Source organism: Tachyglossus aculeatus, chromosome 22, assembly GCF_015852505.1.
Source record: "Tachyglossus aculeatus isolate mTacAcu1 chromosome 22, mTacAcu1.pri, whole genome shotgun sequence".
In the NCBI taxonomy this organism is placed as follows: Eukaryota; Metazoa; Chordata; class Mammalia; order Monotremata; family Tachyglossidae; genus Tachyglossus; species Tachyglossus aculeatus.
The window spans coordinates 46,330,494-46,345,100 of record NC_052087.1 but is presented as its reverse complement, the minus strand read 5'-3'; the positions used below and the strand labels follow the sequence as shown (position 1 = coordinate 46,345,100).

At 46.3% G+C, this 14,607-nt stretch overlaps 1 protein-coding gene across 1 annotated transcript in view; it reads right to left on the bottom strand.

The window, feature by feature from the left end:
• Nucleotides 1–14,607, bottom strand: part of OTOG (otogelin) — a 133,401-nt gene that overhangs the window by 67,806 nt on the left and 50,988 nt on the right. The window contains exons 24-28 of the mRNA XM_038765354.1: nt 11,565–11,672; nt 4,819–4,957; nt 4,254–4,388; nt 1,961–2,107; nt 1,029–1,148 (exon numbers count right to left, since the gene is read on the bottom strand). Of these exons, the coding sequence (XP_038621282.1) occupies nt 1,029–1,148; nt 1,961–2,107; nt 4,254–4,388; nt 4,819–4,957; nt 11,565–11,672 (649 nt within the window). The remainder of the gene's footprint in view (nt 1–1,028; nt 1,149–1,960; nt 2,108–4,253; nt 4,389–4,818; nt 4,958–11,564; nt 11,673–14,607) is intronic.

Genomic DNA, 14,607 nt, shown 5'->3' with positions numbered 1-14,607 from the left:
AGGGTGGAGTAGAGACTGTTGGATTTGGCATGAAGATCGTTGGTGACATCTGAGGGGGTGGTTTCTGTGGAGTGAAGGGGACAGAAGCAAGATTGTGGGGGCGGGTCAAGGAGAGAATTGGAAGAGAGAAATTCAAGACAGTGGGTGTAGACAACTCGTTCAAGGAGTTTGGAGAGGAATGGTAGGAGGGAGATGGGGTGAAAACTGGAGGAAACCATGGAGTCAAGGGAGGGTTTTTTTAAGGATAGGGGAGACATGGGCATGGCCATTAGTATATGGCGCTCATAATCTAAGTAGGAGGGAGAATAGGTATTGATTCACCGTTCTGTGGATAAGGGAACTGAGGGAACTGAGGCACAGAGACTATAAGTGACTTTCCCAAGGTCACACAACAGAAGTGACTTGCCCAAGCTCATGCAACAGGGAAGAGGCAGGGCTGGGAAACCAGGTCCTCTGACTCCCAAGCCTGTTCTCTTTCCACTAGGTTTTGTGTGCAGAGCTTGGGAGAGCTTGAAGAGCTTGGGAGAGTACGATATAACAATAAGCAGACACATTCCCTACCCACAGTGGGCTTACAGTCTAGAGATGAGCTTACAGTCTAGAGGTGAGCTTACTTACGCCCATTTTACAGATGAGGAAACTGAGGTTTACAGAGGTTACCCAGCAGGCCAGCGGCAGAGCTGGGACAAGGACCCAAGGGTCTTGACTCGCAGGCCCAGATTTCTTTCGATAGGCCACAAAGCCTCAAAAACCCCCCTCAACCTCTTAGCCTCTCCTTGCTTCCAGACGATCACACCTGAGATCTGAGTTTGGCCAATCAGAGGGGCCAGCACAGGTCACGTAGGGAGCCATCTCCTTGTTGGGATCTGAGTTAGAGATAAAATTCAGATTTTCCCCATGCTAAAAGAGAAAAGCATTCTGCTGTGTCTACTAACTCTGTTATATCGTACTCTTCCAAGTGCTTAATAAAGTACCCCACACACAGTAAGCGCTCAATGAATCCCACTGATCGAATGTGAGACACTCACCTCGCCTGCAGCCCAGCTGTTACCAAACTCCTGTGCATTTGTCAAGTCAAAGTTCTCTGGGGTCCTCATCTCGTTGACTGTCTTTAAATCAAAATTTCCACACAACCCTGACAGCTCTCCCTGAAATGAGAGAGGGCAGGCCGGCGATGGAGTCACGTGTTCAGGTCAGCCAGGTAAGATTTCCGGGAAAAAGGGTGCAAAACTGCCAGCCTCGCTGATCCAACTTGACTGACAGTTCCCCCAAATGTCTCCCTGAACCCCAACCAACCCCAGGCTGTCCTCTCTTCCCCTCTCTCCTTCTTCTTCTATGATAGCTTGTTCAGTTTTTAGTATTTGCTAGGCACTGTACAAAATGCTGGAGTAGATACAAGCTAAACAAGTTGGACACGGTCCACGTTCCACATGGGACCCACAGGTTTAATCCCCACTTTACAGATGAGGGAACTGAGGCCCAGAAAAGAGAAGAAACTTGACCAAGGTCACACAGCAGACAAGTGGTAGAGCCTGGATTAGAACTCAGATACTCTGACTCTTAGGCCCATGCTCTCCCCATTAGGCCACACACTGCTTCTTTTCTTCTCCTCCTTCTGAACTCTTTCTTCTCCAGCTCTCCCTCTCCTCACTCCTGCCAAGCCTCTCATTCCTCTCCTGGACAAGTTTTGCTTGAACAAAAATTAGGAGTCAGTGACTGCAACTGCTCCCTCTATCCCTATCCCCGAATCCCAGGGTCCCCACCCCGGGCCCCGGTGAGTAACAGAGCCAACTGGAACCAGGTTCTGGCCCCGGGCTACCTGGGCTCCTTGGGAAGAGCCTGAGTGGGAGTGACCCCCATCAACTAGACTGCTATGAGCATCTCATCTCAGTTGACGCCCGCCCCCCAACAGAAACCGAGAGCAGGAGCCCAAAGCCCTCAAGTCCCCAGCCCTGCTCACCTGCCACCGTGGTCCGGCCTGGATGTGGACTGTTGTCCCCTGGTCCCACAGGAGGGTGATGTGCTCGTGAGGGAAATGCACCAGCGTGAAGAACCCGGCTCGCCAGACATGGACCTGCTGCTCCTCAGCTAAGAAGCTTCCCGGGCCCTGCCAAAGAACAGCTTGTCACTCCCGGCCCACCGAGATCCAGACCACCCAGTGGCAAGAGGCCAGCCCCGAGCCACAGTATGCCAGTTCACACACTTTGCTCCTCCTAAGGCCAACCTTCTCGTTGTACCTTGATCTTTATCTTGTCACCAACCCCTCATCTTCATTCTACCGCTGGCCTGGAACGTCCTCAAATCCGAAAGATAATTACTCTCCCCCCGACTTCAAAGCCTTATTGTAGGCAAATCTCCTCCAAGAGGGCTTCCCTGACTAAGTCCTTCTTTCCTCTTCTCCCACTCCCTCTGCATCGCCCTGACTCGCTCCCTTAATTCATCCCCCATATCAGTACCACAGCACTTACGTACATTGCTGTAATTTATTTATTTATATTAATGTCTTTCTTCCCCTCTAGACTGTAGCTCATGGTAGGCAAGGAAGATGTCTGTTTATTGTTATATTGCACTATCTCAAGCACTTAGTACAGTGCTCTGCACACAGTAAGCACTCAATATATACCATTGATTGATTTATTGGTTGATCCAGCTCCACTGATAACCCTTCAGAAGAATTGGCATTACAAGGAAGTAGCGTGGCTCAGTGGAAAGAGCATGGGCTTTGGAGTCAGAGGTCATGGGTTCAAATCCCTACTCCGCCTACTGTCATCTGTGTGACTTTGGGCAAGTCACTTAACTTCTCTGTGCCTCAGTTACCTCATCTGGAAAATGGGGATTAAGACTGTGAGCCCCCAGTGGGACAACCTGATCACCTTTTAACCTCCCCAGCACTTAGAACAGTGCTTTGCACACAGTAAGCGCTTGATAAATGCTATAAAAAAAGGGAGTGAGGTAGAGACAAAAGGTCAGTTCCAGAAATGGCCAGAGCTAAATGCCGGTGAGCTGGGGGCCTCCTGGGCTCCAAGTTTAGAAATCAGGCAATGGGTAAAAAGAGAATTGATGTGAGGGACCAACAGTTTGATTTTTTAATGGTACTTGTTAAATATGCACTATATGCCTAGCACTGTACTAAGCACGGGGGAAGATACAAGATAATCAGGTTGGGCACATTCCATGTACCACAGTGGGCTCATGGTCTAAGTAGGAGGGAGAACAGCCATCGAATCCCCATTTTACAGATGAGGAAACTAAGAGAAATGAAGCGACTTGCCCATGGTCACACTGCAGACAAATGGTGGTGCCAGGATTAGAACCCAGGTCCTCTGACTCCCAGGCCCACTTCATAATTGGAGAAGTTCATGATGTAATGTCACTGTCACCAGCATGGAGTTCAGGAAGAGGAGAAGGGCTCGGAATCAATACCAGAGCTCCACTTCAATCAATTCATCAGTAAATAGTATTTACTGAGCACCTACTATGTGCAGAATGCTTTCATTTTCAGTGAGGTAAATATCATCCCAAAACTTGGGAAGCCACAGATAGAGTCCCTAGACACTTTTTAATGGTATCTATTAAGGACTTACTAAGGGCCAGGCACAGTACTAAGCACTGGGGGTAATACAAACTAATCGGGGTGGACCTAGTCCATGTCCTATATGGGACTCACGGTTTTAATTCATTCAGTCAGTCAGTCAGTCAGTCAGTCAGTCGTTCAGTCATACTTATTGAGCGCTTACTGTGCGTAGAGCACTGTACTAAGCGCTTGGGAAGTACAAGTTGGCAACATATAGAGATGGTCCCTACCCAACAATAGGCTCACAGTCTAGAAGGGTGAGACAGACATCAAAACAAAACATGTGGATAGGTTTTTCCCCATTCTATAGATCAGGTAACTGAGGCACAGAGAAGTTAAGTGACTTAACCAAGGTAACAGAGCAGACAAGTGGTGGAGCCAGAAAGAAAACCCAGATCTTCCTGACTCCCTGGCTTGTGGTATATCCGCTAGGCCACACTGCTTTTCTGATTCATTCTTGTTAAGCTCATTGTGGGAAGGGAAGCCGTCTGTACTGTACCAAGCACTTAGTACAGTACGCTTCACACTTTACGTGCTCAATAAACACGACTGATTGATTCAAACTGATGCTTTTTTAGGGAATGATGAAAAAATGAGGCAATTATTGTCTTCCACCCACCCCGCCCACCCCATCCTCCCACTTTCCTTCTGACTTAGACGAGGTAAAGACAGAACTTACCGGGTTCCCCGTGTCATCATCAAAGATGATGAAAGATTTTCCAACATTGATAGAAAGAAATTTCCTACAAATGATTCCAGTATTGAAGCAGTTCACATTCTCTATAATGACTGAGAAACTGATGTCTGATATCCCCTGGGTGGGAGAGAAAGGAAACAGACAATTCATCCATAAATCTGAGAGTGAAGATGTGTGGTTCAGTAGATGTGCTATGACAATGAGGGGTTGGCTGATGAATACATATGGCTACACAGGGGGAGAGAGTTTGAATCCCACTCAGCCAAGCCAATCAATCAGGTCAATTTATTGAGCATCTATTGATTACAGAGCACTGATCTACGGAGAGGCCAGCAGAAGAAATACCCACTTTCCCTGCCCACGAGGTGGCTAGGGATCCTACAGCCTCAGTAGAATAAAACCACTGGGCCACCCTTAGGCTTATGAGTAATTAAATACTAAACTGGAGCCTGAACTTCACTCTTCCCTCAGCCCAACTGGTTCAAGACCCTCAAACTTGTCTAGTCTCCCCAGCTTTGTAGCAAGCTCCCTGCTCCCTTCCCCTCACCTTCACCAGGTGCACTTTACATGCTCCAACAAAGTCAAATGGGAGTCCGTCAAAGGTGCGGAAGTGCCTGTCCCCATATGTCGTGCAGATGGATGCGCATGGATGGAAGGTGCACTGAAATGACCCATGTTGGCAGGTGCTGAAAAATGGAGGTGTCATAATGGTTCTCTCTCTCTCTCTCTCTCTCTCTCTCTCTCTCTCTCTCTCTCTCTCTCGCTCTTGCTCTTTCTCACACACACACACACACGCGCGCGCGCGCACACACACACACACACACACACACACACAGTCCCACCTCCAATCAAGCTGGGATATCTCACACAGACACACACAGAGACTCACCTCCCATCACAGCAAGTATTACACATACTCACATCTCCTGTCACAGCAAGTATCATACACTCATACATCTCCTCTCACAGCAAGAGTGACAGACCCATAATAAATAATAATAATGAAGGCATTTATTAAGCACTTACTATGTGCAAAGCACTGTTCTAAGCACTGGGGGGGATACAAGGTGATCAGGTTGTCCCACGGGGGGCTCACAGTCAGTCCCCATTTTACAGATGAGGTAACTGAGGCACAGAGAAGTGAAATGACTTGCCCAAAGTCACACAGCTGACAGTTGGCGGAGCCGGGATTTGAACCCATGACCACTGACTCCAAAGCCCATGCTCTTTCCACTGAACCACGCTGCTTCTCCAGACATAGACACATAGACATAGACACATCTCCTGTAACAGCAAGAATCTCTCACTCAAATGCACACACACTCAAATGCACACACACCTGCACATCTCTTGTCAGAATCCAAGGTTAGAAAAACATAAAGGAGTGAAAGGATGTTTTCTTTCACAACATAACCACAATTGCATGCCTAAATCATGCATAATCACATACACCATCTCTCCTCATATCCTATGCAATTACCCTTGGAACCAATCTGAAGAGTGCCCAAAGTATACTGGAGGATAGACTAGGGCAGGAGAAAACAGTCACTTTCAGCCCCAAGGAACTCAAGATGAGGCTTAGAATGAGGTTAATTATGCCAAGCTGATTAGTAAGGGCCTCCCTTTGAGAGACTAACACTGGCCACATACATTTTTAAAGTCTCTTGCCTGGCCTCTTCTGGGGCCCAGGATTCTAAAGCAGGGTTAAACAGAGGGCCCTGGAGCCTATTGACCGTGTGGACAGTTCACTTTCACATCTAGCCCTGAAGTGTGTGACTACCACAGTCTCTCCCACCATCACACTGACGTTTGTTACAGACTCTTTCTCACCACTCCTTAGCCATGGCTCAAACTGCAAGCTACCGTTCCAATCAATCGGTGGTATTTATTGAGTGCTTACTGTACCAAGTAATTGGGCCTCAGACTCTAAACTCCTTCTAGACTGTACACTCTTTGTGGGCAGGGAACATATCTACCAAATCCGTTATAGTGTACTCTCCCAAGCACTCACAGCCTAAGGGGAAGGGAAAACAAGTAATTTTTTTCCTCATTTTACAGACGAGGTCACTGAGCCACATAGCAATTAAGTGACTTTCTTGAAGTCACAAAGCAGACACATGGCAGAGCTGGGATTAGAACCTAGGTCCTCTAACTCTCAAGCCTGTGCTATTTCCACTAGGCCACACTGTTTTCTCATATGTATCTTTATACTCCATTGCCTCCAGTAATAATAACAATAATACTAGTATTTGTTAAGCTCTTACTAGATGCCAAGTACTATACTAAGTGTTGGGATAGATACAAGACAATCACGCCAGACACGGTCCCTGTCCTGGAAGAGCCTCACAGGCTAAAGGGAAGGGAGAACAGGTATTGGAATCGCCATGTTAAGGATGAGAAGACTGAGGCACAGAGACGTTTAAAGACTTCCCGAGGTCACACAGCAGGCAAGTGGCAGAGTTGTTGTTGATGGTATTTGTTAAAGTGTTTAACAGTTGGAATTAGAACCCAGGTGTTTTGACTCCCAGGCCTGTGATCTTTCCACTAAGCCACACTGCTTTTACTATTTTGTAATTACTGCAATTTTCTCAGTGTCTGTCTACCCTCCTAGACTGTAAGTTCCTTGAGAGCAGGGATCATAGAGATGAACTTTCAATTGTATTATCTCAGGTGTTCAGTACAGTGCTCTGCCTACAGTAGGCTCTCGATAGAAACTATTGATGGATTGGATGCCTCGTGGAAGAATTGGGTTTTGGGGAGCCTTTGAGGATGGGATGAGCTTGAGGTCTGGCACATTTAAAGGAGGAGGGAGATCCAGGGACCTCTTTGGCTTTGTCAGTCCTGAGCCTGTCAGCAGCTGACCTCAGGGCAGATCCTGGGAGCTCAGTGAGAAGCAGTATCTCTCTTCAGAGATCCCAACACTCCTGGTGGGCAAGGGGACCCACACAGATGGGGTTCCAGGGAGGGCCAAGGGTAGATTTACCTTCCTGCCAAGCAAAGATAGCACACAAGCTGACCCGGCAGTTGGCCAGAGTGTCCTCTGGGTTTGGGATGGAGGAGACGGGAACTGAGGACCTGATAATAATAACAATAATGGTATTAACATGTTAAGTGCTTACTATGTGCCAACCACTGTTCTAAGTGCTGATGTAGATACAAGGTAATCAAGTTGTCCCATATGGGGCTCACAGTCTTAATCCTGTATATACCTGTATATACCTGTATATATGTATATATGTTTGTACATATTTATTACTCCATTTATTTATTTATTTTACTTGTACATATCTATTCTATTTATTTTATTTTGTTAATGTTTGGTTTGGTTCTCTGTCTCCCCCTTCTAGACTGTGAGCCCACTGTTGGGTAGGGACTGTCTCTATATGTTGACAACTTGTACTTCCCAAGCACTTAGTACAGTGCTCTGCACACAGTAAGCGCTCAGTAAATATGATTGATTGATTGATTGATTGATCCCCATTTTGTAGATGAGGTAACTGAGGGACAGAGAAGTTAAGTGACTTGCCCAAGGTCACACAGCAGAGAAGTGGTGGAGCCAGGATTAGAACCCACATCCTCCAACTCCCAAGCCCATGCTCTTTCCATTAGACAGAGGGAGGTGGTCAGGTGGCCAGGCAGGACTGCATGCTAGGGATGGTACTCGCAATGGTTTAACACGGTGAAGGTGTTAGTGGAGCACCAATGAAAGGTGTTCGGGCAATGCAAACTTTCCCTGCGTTGGGGGAAGCTAAACTTACACTTAGCCCTCCTGTTCTCCCTGGGACCCCACCTGTGCTTCCCCCACCCCTGCCCACCTAGGACTCTTGGGGCCTCTGGAGAGAGACACTGTTTCTCTCTGGGCCCCCAGGATCTGCTCCGAGGTCAGCTGCTGAACCTGTGTCCTTGCTCAGCCCACCTAGGAAGGCTCAGAGCTGATCAGGCCAAAGAGGTCCCTGGAACTCCCTCCTCCTTCAGTTCAGTTCAATCATATTGACTGAGCACTTACTGTGTGCAAAGCACTGTACTAAGTTCTTGGGCGAGTACACTATACATCAGACACATTCCCCTCCCACAACAAGCTTCTTCATAGTTCACCCCATCCTCAAAGCACCCCCCACCGCAGAGCCCATCTCTTCCAGGAGCTCTTCTGTTGCATCATAGTTTCAAGGTTGGGAGGTTAGGCCTCCTTTCCCCTATGGGCTGGCCAGCACTCTCTGTACTGTGAGTGGTGTTTTAGTGTTCAGTAATGGGGCTAATGGTAGGGTGGTGGAGAAAGGGCTGTTCTCTGTGGTTGAGTGAGGGAGAGTTGTCAGGGAGGGGAACAGTTCTCAGAGTATATACTCCTGAGAGAGCTCAGCTCAATCTCAACATTCTCCAGCACAGGGAGATGATGTCAAAAAGAGCCTCAAGCCAATGGGCTAAGGGGTGCAGGATGAAGAGAAGTGGGAAAAGATCTGGCTTCTGGAAACTACCAGAAGGGACCTAATCACCAGCCGTGAGGTGGTGGCCACTTCGCAATCATTTGTGCCCTCATCATCAATGGTATTTATTGAGCCTCTGTGCAGAGCGGTGTACTAAGTGCTTGGAACAGCAAAGTATTAATCAATCGACTATTTGTTGAGCCCTTATTGTGTTAAGGGCATTGAACTAAGTGCTTGGGAGAGTACACTAAAACAATATGACAGAGTTGGTAGACACATTCCCTGCCCACAAGAGCTTATAGTCTAAAGGGGGAGAAAGACATTAATAGAAATAAATAAATTACAGATGCAGACATAAGTGCTGTGAAGCTGAGGGAGGGGTAAATAAAAGGAGCAAATACAGGTGCAAGAGCAATGCAGAAGGGAGTGGGTGAAGAGCAAGTGAGGGCTTAGTCAGGGAAAGACTCTTGAAGGAGTTGTGCCTTCTAATCAACAAAGTTGGCAGATACGTTCCCTGCCCTTGATAAGCTTACAGTCCAGAGGGGGAGATGGACAGTATTATAAATAATTTGTAATATATAATTTATAGATACGTAAATAAGTGCTGTAGGGTTGAGAATGGGGTGAATATCAAAGGCCCAGAGATCACATATCCAAATGCAAATGCCTACTGGATTGGAGAGCTGAATTCAGACTCCAAGGGTTCTGGGAGGTCAAATTTAGGTCTGGACTTGGGGCCTGGAGTTTATGCTAAATTAAGAAGATCAGGGATGGAATTTTTCTAAGTAATTTCTCTCAAGGCCTTCTTTAAGAGGTTATGTAGAACAGACACTGGGAAAACATGTACTTGCTTTTCTAGCCCCAGAAGTTCACCCTTGGCAGGGCTTGCTATGAGTTGGAGCTTGCCAGCATTATGGAATTAGCAGCTCAGAACCCTGGCATTCAGTCAGTCAGTTGTATTTATTAAGCACTTACTGTGTGCAGAGCAGTATACTAAGCGCTTGGAAGAGTGCAATATAACAATACAATGGATACATTCCCTGCCCACATCAAGCTCTTAGTCTAGAGTTGGCAGTTACTAACCTCAACAGAATTATTGGGTCAATGACAGCAATGGCAATAATACCAGCAAATCTCAAAAATGTAAGATTACATAATCACCTGAGCCCTGACCTCTCCTTCATCTTTCATTTGTACTTCCCAAGAGCTTAGTACAGTGCTCTGCACACAGTAAGTGCTCAATAAATACAATTGAATGAATTGATCGTTTACTGCATGCAGAACACTGTACAAAATGCTTGGAAAGTACAATTCGGCAACAGAGACAACAGGCTCACAGTCTAGAAGGGGGGAGACAGACAATAAAAACAAAACAAGTCAAGTAGACAGGCATCAATAGTATCAATATAAATAAATAGAATTATAGATATATACCCATCATTAATAAAATTAATAGAATAATAAATATGTACATATATACACAAGTGCTATGGGGCGGGGAGGGGGATAGAGCTGAGGGAGGGAGTTGGGGAGATAGGGAGGGGAGGAGGAGCAGAGGAAAGGGGGGCTTAGTCTGGGGAGGCCTCCCGGAGGAGGTGAGCTTTCAATAGGGCTCTGAAGGGGAGAAGTATGCTAGTTTGGTGGATGTGTGGAGGGAGGGCATTCCAGGCCAGAGTTAGGACATGGGCCAAGGGTCGACGGCGGAACAGGTGAGAACAAGGCCCAGTGAGGAAGCTAGAGGGACCAGCAGAGTGGAGCGTGCAGCCTGAGCTGTAGAAGGAGAGAAGGGAGGTGAGGTAGCTCAAATTGTGCATGGTTCTGGGGACTAGGAGACAAGCAAACCTGAGGAAAGGAATTCCATATGCCTCAAAGGACTCAAAGGGGCTAGTTCCTAAATGAATAAACTCCCAATCCTCTTCTGCCTGGAATGCTGCCAGCCCTCAGCCCGAGGAGGCAATAACTCCTTGGACAAGCTTCAGACATTCCACTCCCTCTATAAAAAAAATACTATTTGCTAAGCGCTTAGTATATGCCAAGCACGATACTAAGCATAGGGATAGATACCATAAAAATGATAAAAATAATGATAATTATGTTATTTATTAAGTGCTTACTATGTGCCAAGCACTGTTCTAAGCCAGTACTGGGGTAGATACAAGATTATCAGATCAGACACAGTCCCTATCCCATTTGCAGCGCACAACCTAACTAGGTGGGAGAACAGGCATTGAATCCCATTTTACGGATGAGGAAACTGAAGCCCAGAGAAGTTAAGTGACTTGCCCAAGATCATCCAGCAGACAAGTGGAGGAGCCGGGCTTAGAACCCAGGTCTTCTGACTCCTAGGCCCGTGTTCTTTCCATTACGCCATGCTGCTTCTCCCTCACTTTCACTGTGTACATATGCATGTACACACATACACACACACACGCACACACATATTCATAATAATAATTATAATAATAATTGTGGTATTTGTTGAGTGTGTGCCAACCACCGTTTTAAGCACTGGGGTAGATATAAGGCAATCAGGTTGGACACAGCCCTGTCCCACACAGGACTCACAGTCTAAGAAGGAGGGAGAACAGGTAAATAACAGATCCCCATTTTGCAGATGAGGAAACTGAGCTCCGGTGAAGTGAAGTGATTTGCCCAAGATCATGCAGCAGGAAAGTGGCGGAACTGGGATTAGAACCCGGGCCCTCTGAGTCCAATGCCAGTGCTCTTTCCACTAGACCACACTGCTCCACTCAATGGGGAGAACACTGCAAGCAACCATAGTTGCAGGAGTTAGGTAGGAACAACATGCAAGAGACAGTCTGGCAGAAAGAGGGTAGAGATGACACATCCCTAAGGAGGGATTTCTACTTACCAGGTATGGCAGGAGGAGTGGACTTTGTCCCCTGGAAAGTATTCCTTCCCTTTCCATGAGCAGGGGCACTCTTCTGGAACAAAGCACTCGTCCCCATGTCTGACCAGGCTGATGAGACACAACAGTAGGCAGAGGCTGTCACTGTGGGCCCGGAGACCCGGGGGAGGGAAAAGGAGTTACCATTCAGGGGTATGGACTTACCTCTAGATTGTAAACTCCTTGTGAGCTGGGAACATGTCTGGTAATATTCTGCTGTAATGTACTCTCCCAAGAGCTTAGAACAGTGCTAGGCACACAGTAAGCACTTAATAAATGCCATCGATTGATTGATCCCCTACTAATATCACTTCTCCAAGAAGCCTTCCCTGACTAATGCTTATCTCCCCACCCTATTTGTCATCCTTTCTGCATCACCTTTGCCTTTGGACCTTTACCCCATCTAGACTGGAAACTCACTGTGGGCAGGGAACATGTCTACCAGTTCTGTTAGATTGTATTCTCCCAAGTGCTTAGTTCAGTGCTCTCCATGCAGTAAGTGCTCAATAAATATGATTGATTGATTGATTACGCCTTAATAATGATGGTATTTTTTAAGCACTTACTATGTGCCAAGCACTGTTCTAAGCGCTGGGGGGGATACAAGGTGATCAGGTTTTCCCACGGCGGGCTCACAGTTTTAATCCCCATTTTACAGATGAGGGAACTGAGGCTCAGAGAATTTAAGTGACTTGCCCAAGGTCACACAACAAACATGTGGTGGAGCCGGGATTCGAACCCATGACCTCTGACTCCAAAGCCCATGCTCTTTCCACTGAGCCATGCTGCTTCTCTAAGCACTTAAACACTTTGATATTCACCCCACCCCCTAGGAGTAGTAGTAATAGCATTTAAGCACTTGCAGTGAGCAGAACACTGTACTAAGCACTGGGATAGAATAAGGAAGTGGGAATTAAACATGGTCTCTGTCCCTCAGGGCATTCACAACAGTTATGTACATCTCCTTTCACTCTGCTGCCTCTCCAATCTGTAATTTATCTTAATTCCTTTCTTTCGCGGTAGATTGCAAGCTCCTTGCTGGCTGGGATTTTGTCAACTAAAACTATTGTACTGTTCTCTCTTGAGAGCTTAGTACAGCGTTCTGCACACAGTAAGTACCCGATTGAGTGATTTTAGGAACGTGCCTATCAACTTTGTCATACTGTACTCTCAGGAGTTTACACAGTAAGTGTGAAATAAATCCAATTGATTGACTTCCATTTCCCTCAGAATCATATGACTCTATGAACCTGCCAGCAGGTTTTAATGGGAAAGAATCCCAAATTGAAAGAAAAAGACAGATTGTGGAGGCCAGTGAGATTACAGGATAAGCTTCTTGTGGGCAGGGTGAATGTCACTTTTTTGCTTAGAATTTCCCAAGCATTTAGTACATTGCGCCACACCCAGTGGGTGTTCAATAAATGCTGTTATTGCTACCACGCGCTTAGCACAATACCTAGCACATAATAAGTGCTTAACAAATGCCATCATTATTATTATTAGTTACCACAACAGAAGGGAGTCTGATTGGTGCTTGTGGTTCTGCCTTTCTGGATGATAATAATAAAAAAAGTAATCATAATTGTCTTATATGTTAAGCACTTACTATGTGCCAGGTATTGTGCTAAGCAATGGGGTAATTTCAGTTCAATAAGAGGGAGAACAGATATTCAATCTCCCTTTACAGACGAGGAAGCTGAGGCACAGAGAAGTTTAACAATTTGCCACAAGTTGTCACATGGCAGGCAAATGGCAGAACCAGGATGAGAACCCAAGTTTCCTGACTCCCTGAAATTCAGTGATTTGAATTTCCGCTAATCCATGGTGCTTCAATACATCTGAGCTCTTACATCCCCTATTCCAAAGATAAAACCCTAGGAAAGTTGCTGAGAAACAAACCAGGCCAAAGAGAAAACACCAAACTGCTGGGATTTCTATTCAGGGCACTCTCCAAAGTCTGTAAGTAGACATTCAGTCTTTGATTAGCTACTTACTGAGTCACCTAGCCACAGTGGATGTCCAGTGGGGAAGCCAAGTAAAAATGTGGATTGATTGGCTTCCCCTCCGTTTTGTTTTTTTAATGGCACTTGTAAAGAACTTACTCTGTGCCAGGCACTGTACTAAGCGCTGGGGTAGATAGAAGATAATCAGGATGGACCCAGTCCATGTCTCACATGGAGCTCACTGTCTTAATCCCTCTTTTACAGATGAAGTACCTAAGGTCCAGAGAAGTGAAGTAACAGGTCACACAGCTGAAAAGTGGCAGAGGTGAGATGAAAACCCAGGTCCTCTGATTCCCAGGCCCTGGCTCTATCCACTAGGCCATGCTCCTTCCTGTTCTACCTACAGTGTAAACCTGGGTGAAAAAAGCTGTACTGCTCAGTCAGGTTATGTGGGATCAAATGATCCATTCTGACCAACTCCACAAAAAGGTAAGGGAATCCAAGAGTCACTCCCACAGCCGGAGGCAGAGAGACTTCCTGGTGGGCAGCTAAGCAGCCAACTAGTCACCCACCTTTAGAGTTAGTTGCCCTTATAATGTCAGCAAGCAGCATGGCCTAGTGGCAAGAGCACGGACTTGGGAGTCAGAGGACATGGGTTATAATCACCCTCTGCTACTTATCTGTTGTGTGACTTTGGGCAGGCCACTTAACGTCCCTGTGACTCAGTTACCGATGTGAGCCCCAAGTGGGCCGACCTGATTACCTTGTAACCCCGGCACTTAGAAGGGTGCTAGGCACATAGTAAGCACTTAACAAATACTGTAACTATTATTACTATTCCTTTCACTTAGGCAGTGGCTTGTCCCAAAGAATCACTGTCTCTAGCTTAGAACAGTGCTTGGCCCATAGTAAGTGCTTAACAAATACCATAATTATAATTATTATTAGCCTATAGCTATTATCTAGATTTTAAATGAGCCAAACACTAAGGCCCCGGACCTCTTTACTCCACATTAATTAATCCATCAGTGCTATTTATTGAGTGCTTACTGTGTGCAGAGAAC